Source organism: Plectropomus leopardus, chromosome 22, assembly GCF_026936395.1.
Source record: "Plectropomus leopardus strain MGB_pleo_1.0 chromosome 22, ASM2693639v1, whole genome shotgun sequence".
Lineage (NCBI taxonomy): Eukaryota > Metazoa > Chordata > Actinopteri > Perciformes > Serranidae > Plectropomus > Plectropomus leopardus.
Genome location: NC_142197.1, coordinates 12,678,615 through 12,696,767, shown reverse-complemented (window position 1 = coordinate 12,696,767; position 18,153 = coordinate 12,678,615). Strand labels below are relative to the sequence as shown.

The window sequence follows — 18,153 nt, the reverse complement described above, 5'->3', positions numbered from 1 at the left end:
AAACCTTGATATTACATTCACATTTTACAAAATATTTTTAATTGTAAAATCTGTTAACAGCCTTTCAGGAAATTAACAATATAGGGGATACTATGTATGTGAATTTAATTGATTTTCCCAGCTGGATTTTCTAACTAATTTTGGTTTCTCATAACTGGGATTTGACTTTATCCAGGTTATTATAAGCAGGACATGACTGGAAACTGCGCTAGCTATAAAAAGGATCAAACCTAAAAAGGATATTGGTGTGCATGTACATTTTTTTATTTTTATATTTGATATTTTTCCTCTCCTCTCTCTTCTTTTTCCTTCTCTCTCCAGGTTGTTTCGTCCAGTCACAGTATTACATCAGTTCAGAGCCCCACACACACACCTCTGCCGCAGGTGTCGTCACAAGTACGTAAAGTAGCACCACTAACTGAAATTTACCAAACTGTATATGTAACACAATACATAATAAACCCAGTATAAGTGCACTTAAGCTGACGCTGGCTCTTTACAGAGAGTTGCATTTATCTTTACCGACACACAAAATAACCTGCTTGCACATAAAACACTCGCGACTTTTAAACTTAGATATTTGCACACACATGCTAAGATCTAAACCAATGAAAACCAGAGATACTCATGGGCACACACAGACATTTACACACACACACGCATGCACGCACACACACCTGTATTTGATGCCATTTTTAGCCAATATGTTGTTAATGTGTGTTTTGTTCGTCCTGAACTGCTACTTTTTCACTGTAAACTTTTTCTTTGTCAGCTCAGATTGTCTCTTCTATTTTTCTTTCCACTCTCTGGCTCGCTCATTGGCATGCTTCCTGCACTTGGGTTTGTTTTTATGTGTGTCTACATACACGTGTTTGTCTGTCTGTGTGCATGTATCTGTGCTTGTATGTTTGGTGTGTTTAGTTTTGTGATCTCAGTCCGTCTCCCAGTATAGAACATCTTTATCTTCTGTACCAAGCTGCTCAGCTCGCTCTGGTTCAGGTACCTTCGTATATGGCAGTGTATGTGGATATACTGCACATAGGTGTCCTTGTGTTTATAAGTGATTGTAGACATTTGTACAATCAATGTGCATTTGTACAAACAAACAATTTGCATTTATAGACACAGTGATTTGTTTGACATCTCTGTCTTTTGTTGTTAGTAGTGATTTTTGCCACCTGAAGAGTTATTGGTAGGTAGGATTCAGTAATTAAATTTTAGGAAAGTCCCTAAGCTGATGCTTTCCTTACATATATAAAAAGATATAAAGGAAAAGCAGCAGGAAAAAGGCTTTCTGAAGAGACTTGGGGAGATATTAGCAGTTTTCAATGGACCTCAACTTCCTCCTTCCTGGAGGCAAGTAAAAAATCAATCACTAGAAAGTGGCTAAACCCAGTACCACCCACCCTAGAGGGCTGGTATGGAATAATTTTGGAAATATTTAAACTGGAAAAGCTGACCTTCTCTTTGAGGATTCAGAAGAATAAAATTTGATCAAATCTGGAATAAATGGATGAAATTTATAATCCCACTACAAGCAGACTTTAGATGACCCTACTACAGTTTCAACTTCTCTTTTTGTGAAGATCAATAGCAACGCACACTCCCATAGTTCAAGTGTTCATAGTTAAGTTTGTTTACAGAGTTTGGACAAATGTACACGAGTATGTCCTTTTAAGGGTTCATATGTATTTGTGAAAGTAAATAGGTGTAGGAGTATAGGTGGATATGGAAGTGTAATATGAATGTGTATGTACGTGTAGGTGAATGTGTATGTATGTATATATGTGTGTGTGAGTGTATATATATACGTATGTGTGTATGTCTACATGTTTGAAAGTGTGTATGTGTGTGTATATCTGTGTGTATATGTATGTGTTTTTAACAAAGACAATGATGGAAGGATAAATGAAGGTGGAGGAAAGAAGGGAAGTGCAACTGTCCTGTAAATTATGCTGCATCTGCATTGTACAGTATTGTAAGTCTGGCAAAAGACTCTGCATTTATGACAATGTGGTTGTAAAAGTCACACATAAAAAGAACATTTTTTTTAAAAAAAGAAATAAGGCACTGATGAGTGCGACTCTGCTAAATGCTGGTAGATGGTAATACTTCAAGCTCTCGTTGCAAAGTTGGCCTCTTTTTCCCGTCTATGACCATGTCCACATTCTCATTCTCCTCCTCTTCAGACTTTTTTTTCCACTCATAAATGCCATTATAGCAAGGGCTAAATTCATGTTTCCATTTTTCTCTCAACCACTACACCGCGTAGATGCATGACGCACGCAGACATTTTGTTCTTGGGTATTGCTGTCGATGGATGTTGTAGCCTGTGATTCAGTAGGTGATGTCATCGTACAGTTTGCATACATCAAACTTGATGTTGTATCCCGGTTTATCAGATTCATGTCGCCGAGTGTGACTTGCATAAACTCATAGAAATGCTAAAATCGCAGTCTGTAGGAGGCTTAAGATGAACCAACAATTGAATTGAAGACCAGCTTTAGTTCACTGTTCGATTACCGAGGCATTAAATCTGTCTGTGCTCATCACATCTGATCACTTGCCGGGTTTATCTACTTCCTCCTCCTCTCTATGACATTGCCTCCCTTTTCTGACCTTTCCTCCCACCCATCCTCTGCCTTATCTGCCTTTTTCTTCTTTCTCTCCTCTTTTTCCTTTCCGGCCCTTCGTCCTCTTCTCAGCCCAGTGTAACGCCGTCTACCGTTTCCTTGGTGACCCTGCCCTCTTCTTCGCCGTCCCTCCCTGTTACTGTGCCGGCAGCAGCCGTTGCCTCCCCTCCCTCCTCTCTGCCTCTCCCTGTTGGGGTGGTGCCTACTATTGTTTCCCCACCTCCTCTTCCTCCTCCTCCTGCTCGTGCGCCCACACCTGTGCCTCAGCCATTGGCCACCGAGGTGCCAATCATCAGTGTAGTCACCGCCCCACCTGATAATGTGATGGAAACACTGCCCCAGGTACTGGTTGTTGACAGTGCAGCCCACCAAGTGGATGTCTGATGGTTGAAGATGGCCGCTGTAGGACAGGGATACTCAACTTGCTTTGCTTGAGGGCCACTTTTGCAAAATGTCAAGAGGCCAGGGGCCAGTCGCAGCAGCCCCATACACGTTTCTAGAATTTAAGGATGTTTCTCAGATTTCCGTACGTTTATAGGATATCGGAACGTTTCCGGGATTTCAGGACATTTCTAAGATTTTAACTTGTTTCTAGTGTTTTAGGAAGTTTTTAGGATACTTTTTAGGAAATATCTTGGATTTTTTGGTGTTTCTAGGATTTTAGGATGATTAGAGAATTTAAGAACATTTCTAGGATTTTAAGACGTTTCTAGGATTTTAGGACATTAGGGGCTTAGCTAGGACCTCTGTCAGGGCGTGCGGGGGATCCTCCACTGGCAAGCTCCATTTTGATGTTTTATGCAGTCTGGCACCTAATGTTTACTAAAAGTACAAAAACAATTCCCAATATGAATCACTTTATTTCAAATGTGAATTGACAAATACAATCCATCTTATTGTGGCAGTTTGCTCTTTTTGCTCTATGCTCTAGTTTTAGTTGCTTTTTGGCCCAAGACTGCTCTTCATAGTTTAATGCAAATAAGTCCTCTAAACTCATGAAGACATTTCCTGCAATCTATCTGGTTTTCTCTCATACTTTTTTTTCACACTTTGCTTATTTTTCATGCTGTCCTGCTGTATTTCCCCCCCTAAAACATTCCTGTTGTTACTGTTGGTAGTGATCATATTGATCATGTGTGCATGCATTTTCATGTGCCTGTGTGTGTTTTGCAGTCTGCCTCTCAGTCTTCAGAGCTGTCCCAGTCCCAACTGCACCCACCTCAAGTTCTCTCATCCATAGAGAGGTAATGAATGTACAAGGAAACTCACACATATAATGTTTTGATCACATTTAACTTTCGTGAAGCTGCTTCTTACACAATTCCTACTTACATACTTATTCTCACATTAACTTTGGCCTCTTTTTCACCTCAGTGGCCACTCTGAGATGTCAGGTCTGAGCGACGGCAACGAGGGAGGAGGAGGTCGCCATGAAGGGCGCTCTACCAAGCGACATCAGAAACGCTCTGTGCGAAGTCGCTCGCGCCATGAGAAAATCTCCAAGGCGAAACTCAATGTCCTCAATGTAATAGCACATCCCATAAATCCTATAAAGTCATAATGGAACAATATATCCTCCCTTTGTATTGCAGCACTGTTTGTATTTATTGGTTGTTAAATAGTTATGAGCTGTAATAAAAGTTATGGGAAATGTCTAATTGAGACACTAATCTGTTTACAGTCTGTTATCTTTTTTTCTAATTGTATTTTTCTTTCACCGTGTATTTCTGTCTGTGTGTAGATATCCAACCTAGGAGACAGAGTAGCAGAGTGTCAGCTGGAGACCCACAACAGAAAGATGGTGACTTTCAGGTTTGACTTGGATGGAGACAACCCAGAGGAGATTGCCCAGATCATGGTACACACACTTGTCACTCATTTCATTTTCTCCACCACTCCTCTGATTTGTTTACTCACACTCAAACTGTATTAATATCTTAAAGTGGACCTTTAGGCTTATTTTCAGGTTTATACTGTATTTTGGGTTTCCCCTAGAACATGTTTGCTGCTTCAACAGTTGAATACACTTCATTTTCCTCATATTTTCTGCGCTGGAACACCTGCATTCACCCTCTGCCTGAGATGCTCCATTTTAGCACTTTTTAGCACCATAAACCAGACAGTATTTTTGTTTCTGTTACATTTTATACACATTTTAATGTGACTTTTTTCACTGCAGGTCCAGAGTGAGTTCATCCTGGAGAGTGAGAGGGAGTCTTTCATTGAGCAAGTCAGAGAGGTGATAGAGAACGCAGACCAGAAGGGTCTGGAGAGAGACGCAAACAGCCAGGTAAATCCATTTCTTTTCGTGTCTTTTCTTTATGTTTTAAGGCTTGCTGGTGTTGGTTTTCACCTTTATTTATCTCTCAGTGTTTAATTCTTTTGTTGTTGATCTACAGATGGCAGGTGATATGGCGCAGCAGATTCCTGCTATATCTGTCCCCATGCCAGGTAAAAGAAGAACAGAATAAAAAGCGTTAATATAACAGTAGGCACCAGTGTTAGTGCCAGTGGGGCTACAGGGTGGCTCATGCAACTGTAAGACCTGACTTTAAGTGTCTGTGTCACTGAGTTCCTGCAAAATCTAAAGACAGGACAGAATTTCCAAACAGTGATCTGCCATGTTTTCTCTGTAAAGCATCTAGCAAAGCTTCAGATGAACTGGAGCACACAATAGTAGTTTGCTTATTTATTTCTGAGGTTTAACAAATAACAATGCTGTGTATTGACAGACATCCCTTCCAGTGCAACAGCACAAGTGGTCCATTCAGCAGGTCGGAGGTTCATCGTCAGCCCCGTACCTGAAGCCCGGCTGAAGGAACAAATGTTTCCCACATCTGCCTCTCCTGCCCCTGCATCTCCTGCTGACACAGGTTCGGAGTGTGTGTGTGTGGGCGTGTGCATGTATAACCTGCACAGGTTAACTTACAGTTTAATTGTTTTCATTTCCATCCCCCCAAAAAGTGTTGTACATTTAAGGTTTGCTGAAAAATACACACAATTTCCTTCACTTTAACTTCAAACACACACACAAATGTGCACTAAATGGCATTGTTCTTTGTCACACACACACTCATCAGATTAGGCTGTAATGCGTTTAAAGGAAATTGCTCAGCCCAAATGTTCCATCTAAACGCAATAACACAGTGGCATTTACTTAATTTGATACCGTATGATCTTCTAGTGGAACACTAGTGAAATATCAATAGCTGCATCTTTCATTTGGATATTGTGTGCAGATCAAAATATATCAGAAATACCTTTTTGTTATGCAGTGTTTAAAATTATAGTTAATTTTTCAATAAAAAGCTCACAAAAGCACACCCATCTAGACGACAAAAAGAAGGCAACGAGCAACTTAACAAAACATAGCCCAAAAAATTAACAAGAAATCACTAAAAACACATAAGAAAATTACCTGAAAATAAAAATAAAATAAAATGTTAAAAAAAAGAAAAGAAAAGAAACTGGCTTTTTATAACATTATTTTAAATATTAAAAATGTATGCATACAGTTTTCTGGACATTTTTTGATATCAGATAATCCCGTCCAGCTAATTTTCATATCATTTCTTTGTCACATTTTACTAAATTTTCCCCAGTTTGTGGGACATTTCTTGCCAAGAGTCATGTTTTTTCCTCTGTTTTTGAAAGAAATCAAACCAAGTTTCTTTTCTTCCAGTTGCTCCATCTTCAGCTCCAGCTCCATCCCAGCCTCCAAGCCAAGGTGTTGCGTTGTCGCAGTCTGCTGGAGCCATCAGCTTACAACAAGCCTTCTCCGAGCTCAAACAGAACCAGACTCAGCTTGATCCCGGACCCAGCACCGCCCCAGCTGCTATCCACTCCACCCATCCTCCTCTGCAGCCTGCAGCAGCTTCTGTACCCTCACAGTCCAGCACAGTCACTCCTACTGTGGATCCTACTGCTGGGCTTGTTCCTTCTAATTTAAACCAGGCGCAGGTCATAGATGCTTCTCTTTCTCCCCCTTCCTCCTCCACCACCCCTTCCTCTGTGCCTGTTGTCTGTCTCAGCCCTCCTTGCTCCTCCTCCCCTCCTCCTACTGTGGTGAACCAGTCCATCCTTCAGTCACAGGTACCTCTGCAGGCAGTGTCCCAACCCCAGGGACAGATGCAGGTCCAGGGGCAAGCACAAATCCAGCCCCAGGCTTTCACCCAGCCTCAGGCTCAAACTGTCTCTGCTGTCATTGCTACTTCAGTTCCCTCCACTTTACCAACTGCCAGCATCCCTCCAACAATGCTCGCCTCCCCTCCTCCCTCCCAGACTCTTCCCCTTGTATCCTCCCCTCCCTCCTCTGCCCTTCCAGCCAGTGAAGTCTCCTCCGATCATCTTTCAGTCTCTCCTTCCTCCTCCACTTCCACCCTCTCCTCAGTTATCCCCACTACTGCCATCCCAGGCCCCCAGCTCGCTCCCTCCACTGCTGGATCCCACCCCACTCCCCCTCTTGCCTCCTCCTCTCCTGCTGTGGGGCTCCAGACAGTGACCACCAATGTTCCTTCAGTCCAACCCACCTTGGTCCACTCCCAGCCGCAGACGGCAGCCCTGCCCGGGCAGACGCACACACACTGTGGGGAATGTGATGCAAGGTGAGAGATTTTTACATTTAGTCTTTAGGACTGATTAGCACCAACTGAAATGTGTCTTCAGCGTGGGCTGTTTTTCCAGTTCTAGTCTCTAAATAAATAGGAAAAGTTCTTGTTGTTCTTACGCAGCTGCTTGTGTTGTGCTTGAAATCTTAATTTTCTGTGAAAGTGAAAACAGCTGTGGTTCTGTGTTTGAATCTTCTCAGGACTTTTCTTGTTGGTTTACAGTGAGCAAAACTCATTTGGGAAAAGATGTCATCACTACCATGCACTCGTCAGGATTTAGCTTGTTTTCAGGGGCTTTGGTTCATTTATTGCGAAGAATTACTAATCATTCACTGATGTATTTATTAGGTGTGAAGCATACACTGAGTCCCAAGGCAAACCGGACGACATCCAAGCTCTGGAGAAGAAGCTGCGGTCTCTCTTCATGGATCTCGGTGGAGGGGTGTCGTCCACCCAGGGAGACATCATAACTGCTGACCCTGCCTCTGGACCCTCCGTCGCAGGTACCTCATCCCCACTGGGCCCCGGCTCTACCTCCAGCACATCTGTCACCACACCTGGCTCCAGCCAGCCAGCCAATCCTCCTCAGCCCCCCTCCAGCCTGTCACTGGGGTCACCTGCTCCAGTCCAGGGCCCTGGAACACCGATCTCCACCCCTGCTCCCATTGGTATGTAGATGGATGTGTTTCTGCATATGTGCTTGTGTCAGTTCATGTGTTTTAATAATGTTGCTTACTGACTTTATGATTTCAGTTTCTTCAGTCATCCCTGCTTCATCCTTCAGCCAGAGCACTCCATCCAAAACGCCTTTATCCAGGGTACCGGTGAGTGGTCCGAGCAATACGAGTTATTTACATATATTTAAAGCACCAGTCATTTTATTATTTATTTATTTCTGTGGTCAGCCAGCAGAGAAACTGCTGGGGTAATTTACAGTCTGTAATTTAGAAATCATAGGTGTTTCAAGATGTTTCTACTCACTTTTCTCATCACTCATCCTGCATGAAAATTTCTTTTAACATTCACCACAACAAACACTATTCTTATAACCTCCTCTACAAATCTTTTTTCTCTTCTTTCTCCCACTCTGTCTTTACATCGCCTCTCTTTCTCTGGGATTAGGCCAGTTCTCCTCCTTCAGAACTCCTGCCGTCCTTCCCTGGACCTTGTCTAATACAGGTGTTTTATTTTTTGCTAATTTTTAGAGTTCTGTTTCCAATGCAGTGCAACACTGTATGTATCCTGAGTGTGCTATGCTTTTGAGTACAGTATCAATGCCTTATCTGTTGTGAATGAATAGTGCTTGTGCTGTAAAGTGCATATTGAATATTTTAATAACTTGTGAAACTTAACACTATGCGACAAAACACGGAAAGGAGACTCGGACATTGTTTCATCTCCATTATACTCCCATCTTACTTTAAAAGATGATTGCATTCTAATCAACTGAAAACACAACAGAATAAATAATAGTAAAACGAAACAATGTAACATCAAATAAATACATTAAGCTACAAAGAAATCCCTGTACTTTTACCTTAAATTAATAATAATGATAGATAATTAAAGAAAGTAGGATGCTGATCGGAGAGAAGCTGTTTAAGAGAAAGAGTGAGAGACATGGTAACACATTTGGACAGACAGAGGCTGAGGTGGCAGGCAGACAGGCTGAGGACCAGGTACCTCAGGGCAGAGAAGACATTGAACTGACTCTAATGTACAGACTGTTTTGTTGTGGCTGTGAATGCTGCCGTCTAAGAATAGTCCTTCGATGTAACCACTGACTAGTGAGATGTGTATGGAAGCCTATTTTGGCCAATGTGATGAAAAAAAAAGATCTCTGAAATAATGGCTCAATGTCTGCAAATTATGACAAACTTTATCAAAAATACTGAAAAGGTTTGTCATTATTTTTGAGATACTAAGTCATTATTTTGAGAATGTTTCTAATTATTTTTGAAAAAGTGTCATTATTTTAAAAAAAAAGTTTCTCAGTGTCTTCCATGATCCGTTTTTCTCACATTGGGAGAATTGGGCTTCCGCAGATTTGACTCGTAGCTCTTTCATGAAAAATCTGACCTGCCAAGTTACCAACATTCACTTCCCGCCACTTACATACCTCATGGCTGAGACATGTCCTGTATGATTAAAGTAATCCTGCTGTAATTGAAAACTCACAAGGGATTTGATTTGAATTATTTATTTTTAATTTGCAGTTATTATGCTGAAGGGAATAGAATACCTTGTATGCCTTCTCCATCACCTTACCGTTGACTGTGTGTGTGTGTATGTTTTGGCACAGGGAAAGGAAATTTGGAGGGATAACTAAAATGACACACTCCTGTCTGTCAGTAAAACAAAAAAAAATTAAAAAAAGATTGATTTCCAGTCCTAGTATACATGTGTGCTTTTGGCTGATCTGTGCTTGTATTGCTAATCAACTTAAGTGGCTAATCCTGTGTGTGTGTGTGTGTGTGTGTGTGTGTGTGTGTGTGTGTGTGTGTGTGTGTGTGTGTGTGTGTGTGTGTGTGTGTGTGTGTGTGTCTCTGTGTGTGAGCGTGCATGAGCGTGCGTGCGTGTGCGTGCATACACTTATTTTTGTATGTGTCTAAAAGTGTATCTTGTCTCTTCCCAGTCCCAGCAGCCTTTAGAGGACCTTGATGCTCAGTTGAGGAGAGCACTGAGCCCAGAGACAGTTCCTGTCAGCACACACACACAGGTACACACACACACACACACACACAGATATGTGGATATTATCCTGTTAACTCACATTCACATTATATATATCATGATTCAATGACAGTGTGCTTAGTACTAACCCACTTTTCTTCTCTCTCCATGGTAAATCCCAGGCCTCTCACGGTGGCATATCGTCAGCGGGACAACCAAGTATGTATATAATTATCTGTATTATCTATGTTTCTGTCTCTAAATCTGTTTTCATCTGTGTGTCTAATATTTGTAACATTTGTCTTTTAGTTCCCTTCTCTCTGGAGGAAGCAACTCCTCCTCCTCATCCTTCAGGTGGAATTAAACTGGGAAGATTTCAGGTGAGATTTCCTTCACACAACAGACTAGACCGTCAACGGGTAGTCAGTTGACAGCGAATTAACCCTTTGTAACCTGAGCAAATGGCTTTGAAAAATACTGGAAGAAATTACAAGAAAAATACCTGAGATTTAGCCAAAAAAAGAAAAGAAAAAGGATTGTTTTAAAACTAAAGGTTGCAGAAATAGAAAAATAAATATATAGATAAAACAGTAAATAATAATAATAGATATATTTCTGGACATTTCCCTATGTTTTAAATTATTAACCTTTAATTAATTTCTCCCTCTCTCTTTCTGTCTTTTGTAGAACTACTTTTCATATTCTTGTCACCTTTTCCTAATTTCATGCAATTTGTGAGACATTTCTTACAAAGTTGATCAGTGTTTTTAGAAAAAATTAAACCAATATTCTAAGGTTTTAAAGGTGATGTGATGAAATGTGAAAAGTCTAAATGCAGAAAACTGATTGTTGTTTCTGGTTTCAATGGGTGTGTCAACTGTTTGATAACTGTATAATCATTTAAGTCATTCTTGAAGCAAAAATACCAAACATTTGCTGGGTTCTTGCTTTTTGAATGCAAGAATTTGTAATTTTGATGCTTTTCTTTGCCATACATGATAATAAACGGAATAGCTTTAGATTTTTGGACTTTTGGTTGTATAAAACATACCTTTTGGACCGTGTATCAATCGATAAATGAGGAAAACATTGGGCAGATTAATAATCATCAAAATGTTGCCTTGATCTCAGGCTAAGTGAAGTAATCCTATGTGTCCATTTCTTCTTCTCTGTTGTGTTGTCTTTACTCTTGCTGATCAGGTCTCATTGGCTGCTGAAGCACCTCCTGTCCAACGTCCAGCCTGCACCGAATCATCCTCAACCACCACCTCCTCCTCCTCCTCGTCTTCCTCCTCCTCGTCCTCCTCCACTCTCTCCAGCCCAGAGAACACACTGCACAAGGACTCCTCTTCTCCTCTGAAAGGGGGAAAAGGAGGAGATGTTGTGGATGGACTCCCACAACGGACTCTTGGAGCGCCTCACCAAGCCTCCCCCTTCACCTCACCCTGCCCCTCTCCTAAACCTACTACAACCATCGGACGCTTCCAGGTATTTCCTGTTTATGACATTTGACCACATGTATGAACTTAAAAAAAAACTCTCCATATTCCTTTTGTTCATTATCTCATCCACCGCTCTTTTATTTAAGGTTACCACCAACCCGGAGGCTCGTGTCGGCAGATTCTCAGTCAGTCGTGCCCAGGAGCAGAGCCTCGAGCCCAAGCAGACCCTTCCACCCGCCGCCGCCCAGGCTGCTAATGGACCCAGTAATCCTGTGCAGATTTTGAGTCCAGACTCCACTCATAAAGCCTCGCTGCCGAGTCTAAACAACAACTCCTTCAATAACTCCTACATCAGCAGTGACAATGACTCCGAATTTGAGGATGAAGACTTCAAACGGGAAGTCAGCCACCTCAGAGAAAAGTAAGTTATCCCTTCTGCTCTCCTGTTGACCTGTTAGCACTCTCCTCCTTCACCTCCTGCTTATTAAAGCCTCCAGAGATAATGTTTTTGTTTTAACATTTAATTCTGAATTTAATGTTGATCGCATCGATTTACGGCACAAAAAGGATGTGCGTCAACCATTGCGCAATTAAAACAGGAAGAGAACCGTGCTGTTTGTTTTCCGACGTACAGCGCCAGCTATCAACGGCAAAGGAGTACTTTTGCAGTGGACTAATGATTTTGCAATAATACAATCCCTGCCTCTACAGTTGTTCATCACTTTCATTTTACATAGCACTAAAATAGGTACACTTGGAGAGTCTAGGTGGGGAAGGAATTGAAAAGTTGAAAATTTGTTGCTTTCCACTTTAAGTTTATCTGCTTTGAAGAAAACTAGATTTTGCAGTCTTCTGTTTCTGTGCCCCCAAAAATAGCAGGCTGTGCTTCTCTTTTCTCCCCTTCCTCTTTCAGCACCCTCAAGAATGAGGTTAACCACCCACTTTCCTTCATTACTTTTCTCTCTCTTGCTGCTTCCTCTTTTCTTGAAAAAGGATGTTAAGCACTTCCAAGAACACTCGGCCCTCCGCTGCCTCTTCTCTGTTCGCTTCCTCACCCTCGTTATCTTTTTCTTTCTTTAGCTAGCCAATATTTTACTCCTCATATTTTGCATTCCCTCTGTGTACCACCAGGCACATGCGTGAGATTCAGGCCCTGCACTCCCGCCAGAAGGAGGAAATAGAGAGTCTCTTTACCAGGCTGGGGAAGGTAACTCACCTCAGTTACATCAGTACAGACACTAAACGGCATCTCCTACAGTAGAAGCAAGCATTGTTCCTTTGGTCATTGTGTAGGTTCCTCCAGCTGCAGTGCTCCCTCCAGTGATAGGCTTGACCGGCAGGAGGCGACGACCTACCAAAAGCAAATCCTCCAAATCATCCAGAACCAGCTCCACTCACAGCAGCAAGAGTCCATTACAGCCAGGTAGGCTCTTGTTTAAACGTGAATATTTAAAAGTTGGTTCACCCAAAGTCCAAAGAAACATGATTTCTTGCTTACTTCTTGTGATCTCTAAGCCAAGAAGTAGTTGGTTTTATTTCCAGGATTTGAGATATTCAATTCTAAGATTTGCGTGGTCACCCCAACACAGTGGTGGTGAATAAAATCTGTTTTATTTTGCTCACAGCATTAAACATTTACCTTTAAAGAAATGCAACAGCAGCATTATAGTACTCAAGACGGGTCTCTGCCTTGGTCTCAAGGCCTTTCTCCAGACCATGTTTTTTTCTTAAAGGCTCTCTGACTCAAACTCATTTTACAGTCGCAGAAAAAGAGGATTTTACTTCAACACCGTTCAAGACAACAGTTGCAAGATTATCATTAGATTGCCTGTTTAAAAAGGAGAGTTGAATGAAGATGGTTAAGTTGATTTCAGCTCCTTAATATTTTTTTTTAAATTAGAAAATTAGGGAAAATTCCCACACACAAAATGCAGTAAAGGACTCACATTGGTCCTGCTACTGAGTCTTGGTCTTGTCTTGGATCAATACACTGTGGTCTTAGTCCTAGCTATCCTAGACTACAACACTGTGCAGCAGCAGCATCTCCTCTCAGCAACAATGTTTTAATCAATAGAAAATAGTTGCCATTGATTCTGTACATCTTGCGCCATCTTCAGGTCAAAATTTGAACTTGTCCAAGACTTTAGTTTATGACTAAACCTGCAAAACTAATGACATCATCTTAAGCTGTACTTTCCCTTAAGTGCAAATTAGCAAATGTTGGCATGCTAACATGCTAAACTAACATATTAATATCTTAAACATCTGCTAAACATCAGCATGTTTACATGGGCATTGTGAGTATGCTGGCATGTTGACTTTAGCATTTAGCTCAAGCAATGCTGCAACGACCCGCAGTAACAGCACTGGGCTTTGAAGCCAATTTAACTTGCACAGAGCTTCTGCAGAACTGCAGAGATGGTTTGTGGGGCTCGCAGAGAGCTTCGGAGATGCACCTCGCACCTCCTGAAAAGTTTGACAGAAAAAAGTTTGGCTGCAGAAGTTGGATTGGACATAGGAGCCAAGAAGTGGGATTTCCAGACAGTTCTGGTCCCATCACACATGAAAATACATGCTACGTGCAATACGCCACAGTACTATGTTTCCCTGGCGTGCTCAGGAGGTGTCTGCACCAGAAGCATAAGCACTTAGCATTAAATTTAGCATTCATTTTTTTTTAAATTTTGCTTTTGAATGCTTTGAGCAACACAGGTGAAATTTCATTCACCTCATCAAAACCATGACGATTTAAATATACATATATATATATACATATAAATATAGCTGGATACCACCAGAAGAAGGTGAGAAAATGTGTTTGTTTTTTGTGTAATTTGGTTGAACTGACCCTTTAAACATTTACTTCTCAACAGTAACACAACACCAGAATATGTACCGTAATCAAGAATCCTGCTCTACAGCCAGGATGATCTCAAACGTTCACCCTAACGTTACACTGTCTCTGTGTTTATGCATCCATGTGCACATATATGTGTTTGTGTTGATCTGCTTGGTTACACGTGCATGTGGGTGTACGCTGGTGCAGGCTCAGAGCTTGAACATTTCTGACTGCTTTCCCCGTCTGTCTCTCTCTGTGTGGTTGTGTGTGCTGGGTTGTGTCTTTGTAAATGTCTGTGGTGACGGGTGTCTTATTTTGTCCATTATTTGTGTGTGTGTATTTTTGTGTGTCTCTGTGGTGTGTCTTTCCTGCCCTGTCCTCTCCTGCCTATGCCTTGTGCTATCTCCAGGCAGCACTTTATCCGCCCAGAGCGTCCCCACCATGTTCCCCGGTCAGCTGGCTCTGTTAGCACCGGGAGGATTAGCAGATTCGGGCAGCAGCACTCTGCTCCAGCCACTCAAACCCTCTCCCTCCAGCAACAACCTGTGTTCGGCCTACACCAGCGAGGCGGCGCTCTCTGTGCCCAGCCTGTGTGCTCCCACCCCAGGTAGGCAAACATTTGTGAATCCCCAGTCTGAAGAAGGCCTCATGAACCTCCTCAAAACATAAGAAATTCTCCACGCACACAAATGCATGCAGTTGGTTTGTCTTCACTCCCTCACAAAAAGACACTTCTCACATCTTGTTCTATCTTTCTCTGTTTCTCGCTCTGTGTAAAGCAGTGTGATGGCTAACCGACTGTTACATTCTTCCTTTGTATTCCTTCACCTGCGTCTCTCTCCCTCCCTCTCATCTATATCTTGTCTGTCTTACTTTTGTCCTTTCTGTCTCTATTTCACTGTTTTTCTCTGTCTTCTATCTCTTTGTTGCTCATTTTCTTTCCCTGTATCTTCTTCATCTCTCTCTCTCTCTCTCTCTTTCTCTCTCTCTCCATCTTTCTTCTGTGTGTTCTCCTTTTCTGGTTCTTCATCTCTCCTCCTCTTCCTTCCCTCCTCCCTCTCTTCAGGCTGTGTAAAGTTCAGCTGGGGTTCGGAGCGTTTGGCCTTCAAGCCTGGCGGCAGGAGGACGCGCTTTCTGAGTACGCCCTGCTTGGCTCTTTGTGTGTAACGCTTTATTTCTTTGCTCTTCTCTTTTTACCCGTCGTCCTTACTTACTTCTGTTTATATTTTTTTCTTTACTATATCTGTCAAGTCACGGTCATCCTGTCTTCCCGAGGGTTTCCTTCTTTGATGGAGGAAGACCCTCTCTGCTTCTGATATTGCTAATGTCCTGCAGAAAACTGATTTCTCCACAAAAGTCAGCTTGTCAGGCATTAATAGAAAACATAAATTCACGCAGGGGAGCATGCAAGCTTATACTTTTTACACACTTTCGCACCTGAGAGCTCTCTCACTGCAGCAGGTGGGATTGAGGTACTTTTTTTTAAATTACCAGCCAAACTAAGTTTTTGGTTTAAATTAGAGCCTTTAAATGAGACTTGCTTCTTATCACAGATTAAATTGGCAGTCAGCTGCTCTTTATTTTAACATTTAACTACCTTACAAGTGTCCTTTTTGTATATGTTGGGGAAAAAATAGGTCCAAAAGAAAAAGGGGAAACTAGAGATAAGAGTTGGCTGCAGGACACAAAAGTTAACACAATGACAAACATTGTCTTTCTTACATCCTAGAGCTTCCCATAGTCATTTTCACTTATCAATATATTAGTTTTCTTTTAACTCTCTCTATCTTTCTCTCAATAGTCTTTTCTTTTTGTCCTTAACAAACAAGTCATTCACATTCAATGCCAACCTTGTGCACTTTCAGCTGCACAGAACAACAGCATCTCCAAAAATACAATGATAGCATCATAATTGATAGAAAGGACACAGCAAAATATTTACTATCTAAAGTAACACTTTAAAAGGCTGTCAACAAATTGAACTTCCATATTTGAACATACCAGCCAAAAAACAAAAAGTGTGAGGTTCTATGATTTAAAACTTCTGTATATCAACCAGCAACAGTATTGATGGGAAACTCGAGTTGCACTAGCATGTTTAAAGGAGACTGTCCTCCTCCAAAGTACAACCAGGTCGTTTTTACAAGCAGCTGAGAGGACCCATATTCATGTTTAATTGTTAGGCAGCGGCCTCTATTAATATTAGTCTTTATGATAGGACAAAAGGAAGTCAGGTAATGGAGTATAAAGAGTGACAACATTTGCTAAATAATAAAATTACTTATTTTAAGCTGCACCATGATGTTTTTTTCTAAACCTAACTATGACATTTTGGTGCAACTGCAACCCTCGCACATTAAATGTTTAAAACTGCAACCAGTAAGGGTTGTATACAAGCTATTATTTATTATTCTGTCATCCATTGGTAGGGGTGCTTATTTCATAAATGCCTGTGGGTCGTATTAGAGGTTAAAAACACACTACCTTTGTGGTTGCATGGGTTGGAGGAATCGTAAGTTTAAAGGTAAAAATCCTTACAATTTCAGTCCCAATATTATTGCAATTTTAATGTGTTGCAATATGCTGAGTACTGAAATAACATATATTGCAATATATTGTGATTTATCACTATTTATTATTCTAGTTGGCAACCAAAAGATCAATTTGCATTTGTATATTTAATCAATTATGTATTTAGAAAATTGATACTTGGCATCCATGTAGCGCTACACAAAAATATTGTGATACTATGGCATATTGATTTTTTTTCCCCCCACCCCTACCAGACAGTCTTTGTGTAACGACTTTGTTGCAAATACAACAGCAGAGAAGCTGGTGAATCTGTTTACAGTGTAACCACGCAAACTCAAGTCTTCATAGGGCAGTCGGTCAAAAATAAGTTCAATATTACCACAAATGGTTGCATGAATTGCAAGTCAGGTCCCTGGGAAAGGGAAGCAGCAGCTAAAATGCACATGGATTTTGCCAGTAGCTTCATTGTGTGATACGTTTACATTTTAACCATTTAGCTAATGCTACATGGCAACTTGATAACTGCCAAATAAGCTTTAAGCTCGTAATAACCAGCATTTAAACCATTCAGCATTTCATTTCTAGTCCTACTAATCTAAAGATATATCATACAGTTTGTTTGTGTTTCAGTCATTTCAAATCCTGACTGCCTCAATTTCTAACCTTCACCTCTGTGAAAACAAGCAGACTAACAGGGAATGACAAGTTGAGCCCTGATGACTTGAGATTTCTGCCATACATTTTTTTTTTATAGAAGATTTATAATCTCTTTTTGATTAAACTTGATTAATTGCATTTGTTTAAGCACAGTTCTTCCAAAATGCTGTGCATCAGTCTTTATTTATTTGTATTTTTCTGTCACGATTAAGAAATTGTTTTCCTCGAGTCATATTATAACCATAATGTGTAGTGTTGGGTAAATGTTTTGTTCTTGATGAAGATGAATGCTTCTGAACCCTCTGCAGCTCAAATCCTTTCTCTCCCTTCCTTACCCTGTTCCCTCACTCCCTTTCCTCACCCCATGTGTCCCTCACCTGTACCCTTGTCACTGCACAGCCAGGAGGGGAGAGAGACAGATCTGGGTCTTAATGATCAGAATTTCTTTGTTTGTAAACATATAGCTCAGCAAGAAAACTAATGTAACACTGATTTTAAATTTATTAATTCATTCATGTAAATTACCTTAAAAATGAGACTCCATTGCCATTTTCACTTCTATTTCAATCGGCCAAATCAGGGGTGTGTGCAGTGATTCAGAGGTCTAGAAACAGGGTACTTTGATATAAATGAATCCTAACATGGACCCAGTTCTGGTACGGCCCTATGAGCTGTAGAGAGGACTCAGAATCGCATCAGAGCCAGGGGTTGGTTACCCAGAAGCATCTTCAAGCCGCAGTACAGACGGGACTTAGAGTCAGCGAGCAAAG

The 18,153-nt window shown here is 41.2% G+C and overlaps 1 protein-coding gene across 15 annotated transcripts in view; it reads left to right on the top strand.

Annotated features, from left to right (window-relative positions):
- The window catches only part of wnk1b (WNK lysine deficient protein kinase 1b), a 116,649-nt gene that overhangs the window by 84,865 nt on the left and 13,631 nt on the right, over positions 1 to 18,153 (top strand). For 7 of the 15 annotated variants that reach the window (XM_088072890.1, XM_088072889.1, XM_088072879.1 and 4 more), the window contains 21 exons: positions 322 to 396; positions 2,706 to 2,975; positions 3,807 to 3,877; positions 4,008 to 4,158; positions 4,375 to 4,491; positions 4,813 to 4,923; positions 5,033 to 5,084; positions 5,366 to 5,506; positions 6,316 to 7,237; positions 7,589 to 7,908; positions 7,994 to 8,064; positions 8,363 to 8,419; positions 9,876 to 9,959; positions 10,096 to 10,132; positions 10,223 to 10,293; positions 11,114 to 11,401; positions 11,502 to 11,776; positions 12,487 to 12,562; positions 12,649 to 12,778; positions 14,604 to 14,801; positions 15,261 to 15,353. In XM_088072890.1, coding sequence (XP_087929016.1) covers positions 322 to 396; positions 2,706 to 2,975; positions 3,807 to 3,877; positions 4,008 to 4,158; positions 4,375 to 4,491; positions 4,813 to 4,923; positions 5,033 to 5,084; positions 5,366 to 5,506; positions 6,316 to 7,237; positions 7,589 to 7,908; positions 7,994 to 8,064; positions 8,363 to 8,419; positions 9,876 to 9,959; positions 10,096 to 10,132; positions 10,223 to 10,293; positions 11,114 to 11,401; positions 11,502 to 11,776; positions 12,487 to 12,562; positions 12,649 to 12,778; positions 14,604 to 14,801; positions 15,261 to 15,353 — 3,610 coding nt within the window. Of the gene's footprint in view, positions 1 to 321; positions 397 to 921; positions 1,000 to 2,705; positions 2,976 to 3,806; positions 3,878 to 4,007; positions 4,159 to 4,374; positions 4,492 to 4,812; positions 4,924 to 5,032; positions 5,085 to 5,365; positions 5,507 to 6,315; positions 7,238 to 7,588; positions 7,909 to 7,993; positions 8,065 to 8,362; positions 8,420 to 9,875; positions 9,960 to 10,095; positions 10,133 to 10,222; positions 10,294 to 11,113; positions 11,402 to 11,501; positions 11,777 to 12,486; positions 12,563 to 12,648; positions 12,779 to 14,401; positions 14,802 to 15,260; positions 15,354 to 18,153 lie in introns of those variants that run through there. The other 8 variants (XM_088072884.1, XM_088072881.1, XM_088072885.1 and 5 more) reach the window with 7 other exon arrangements.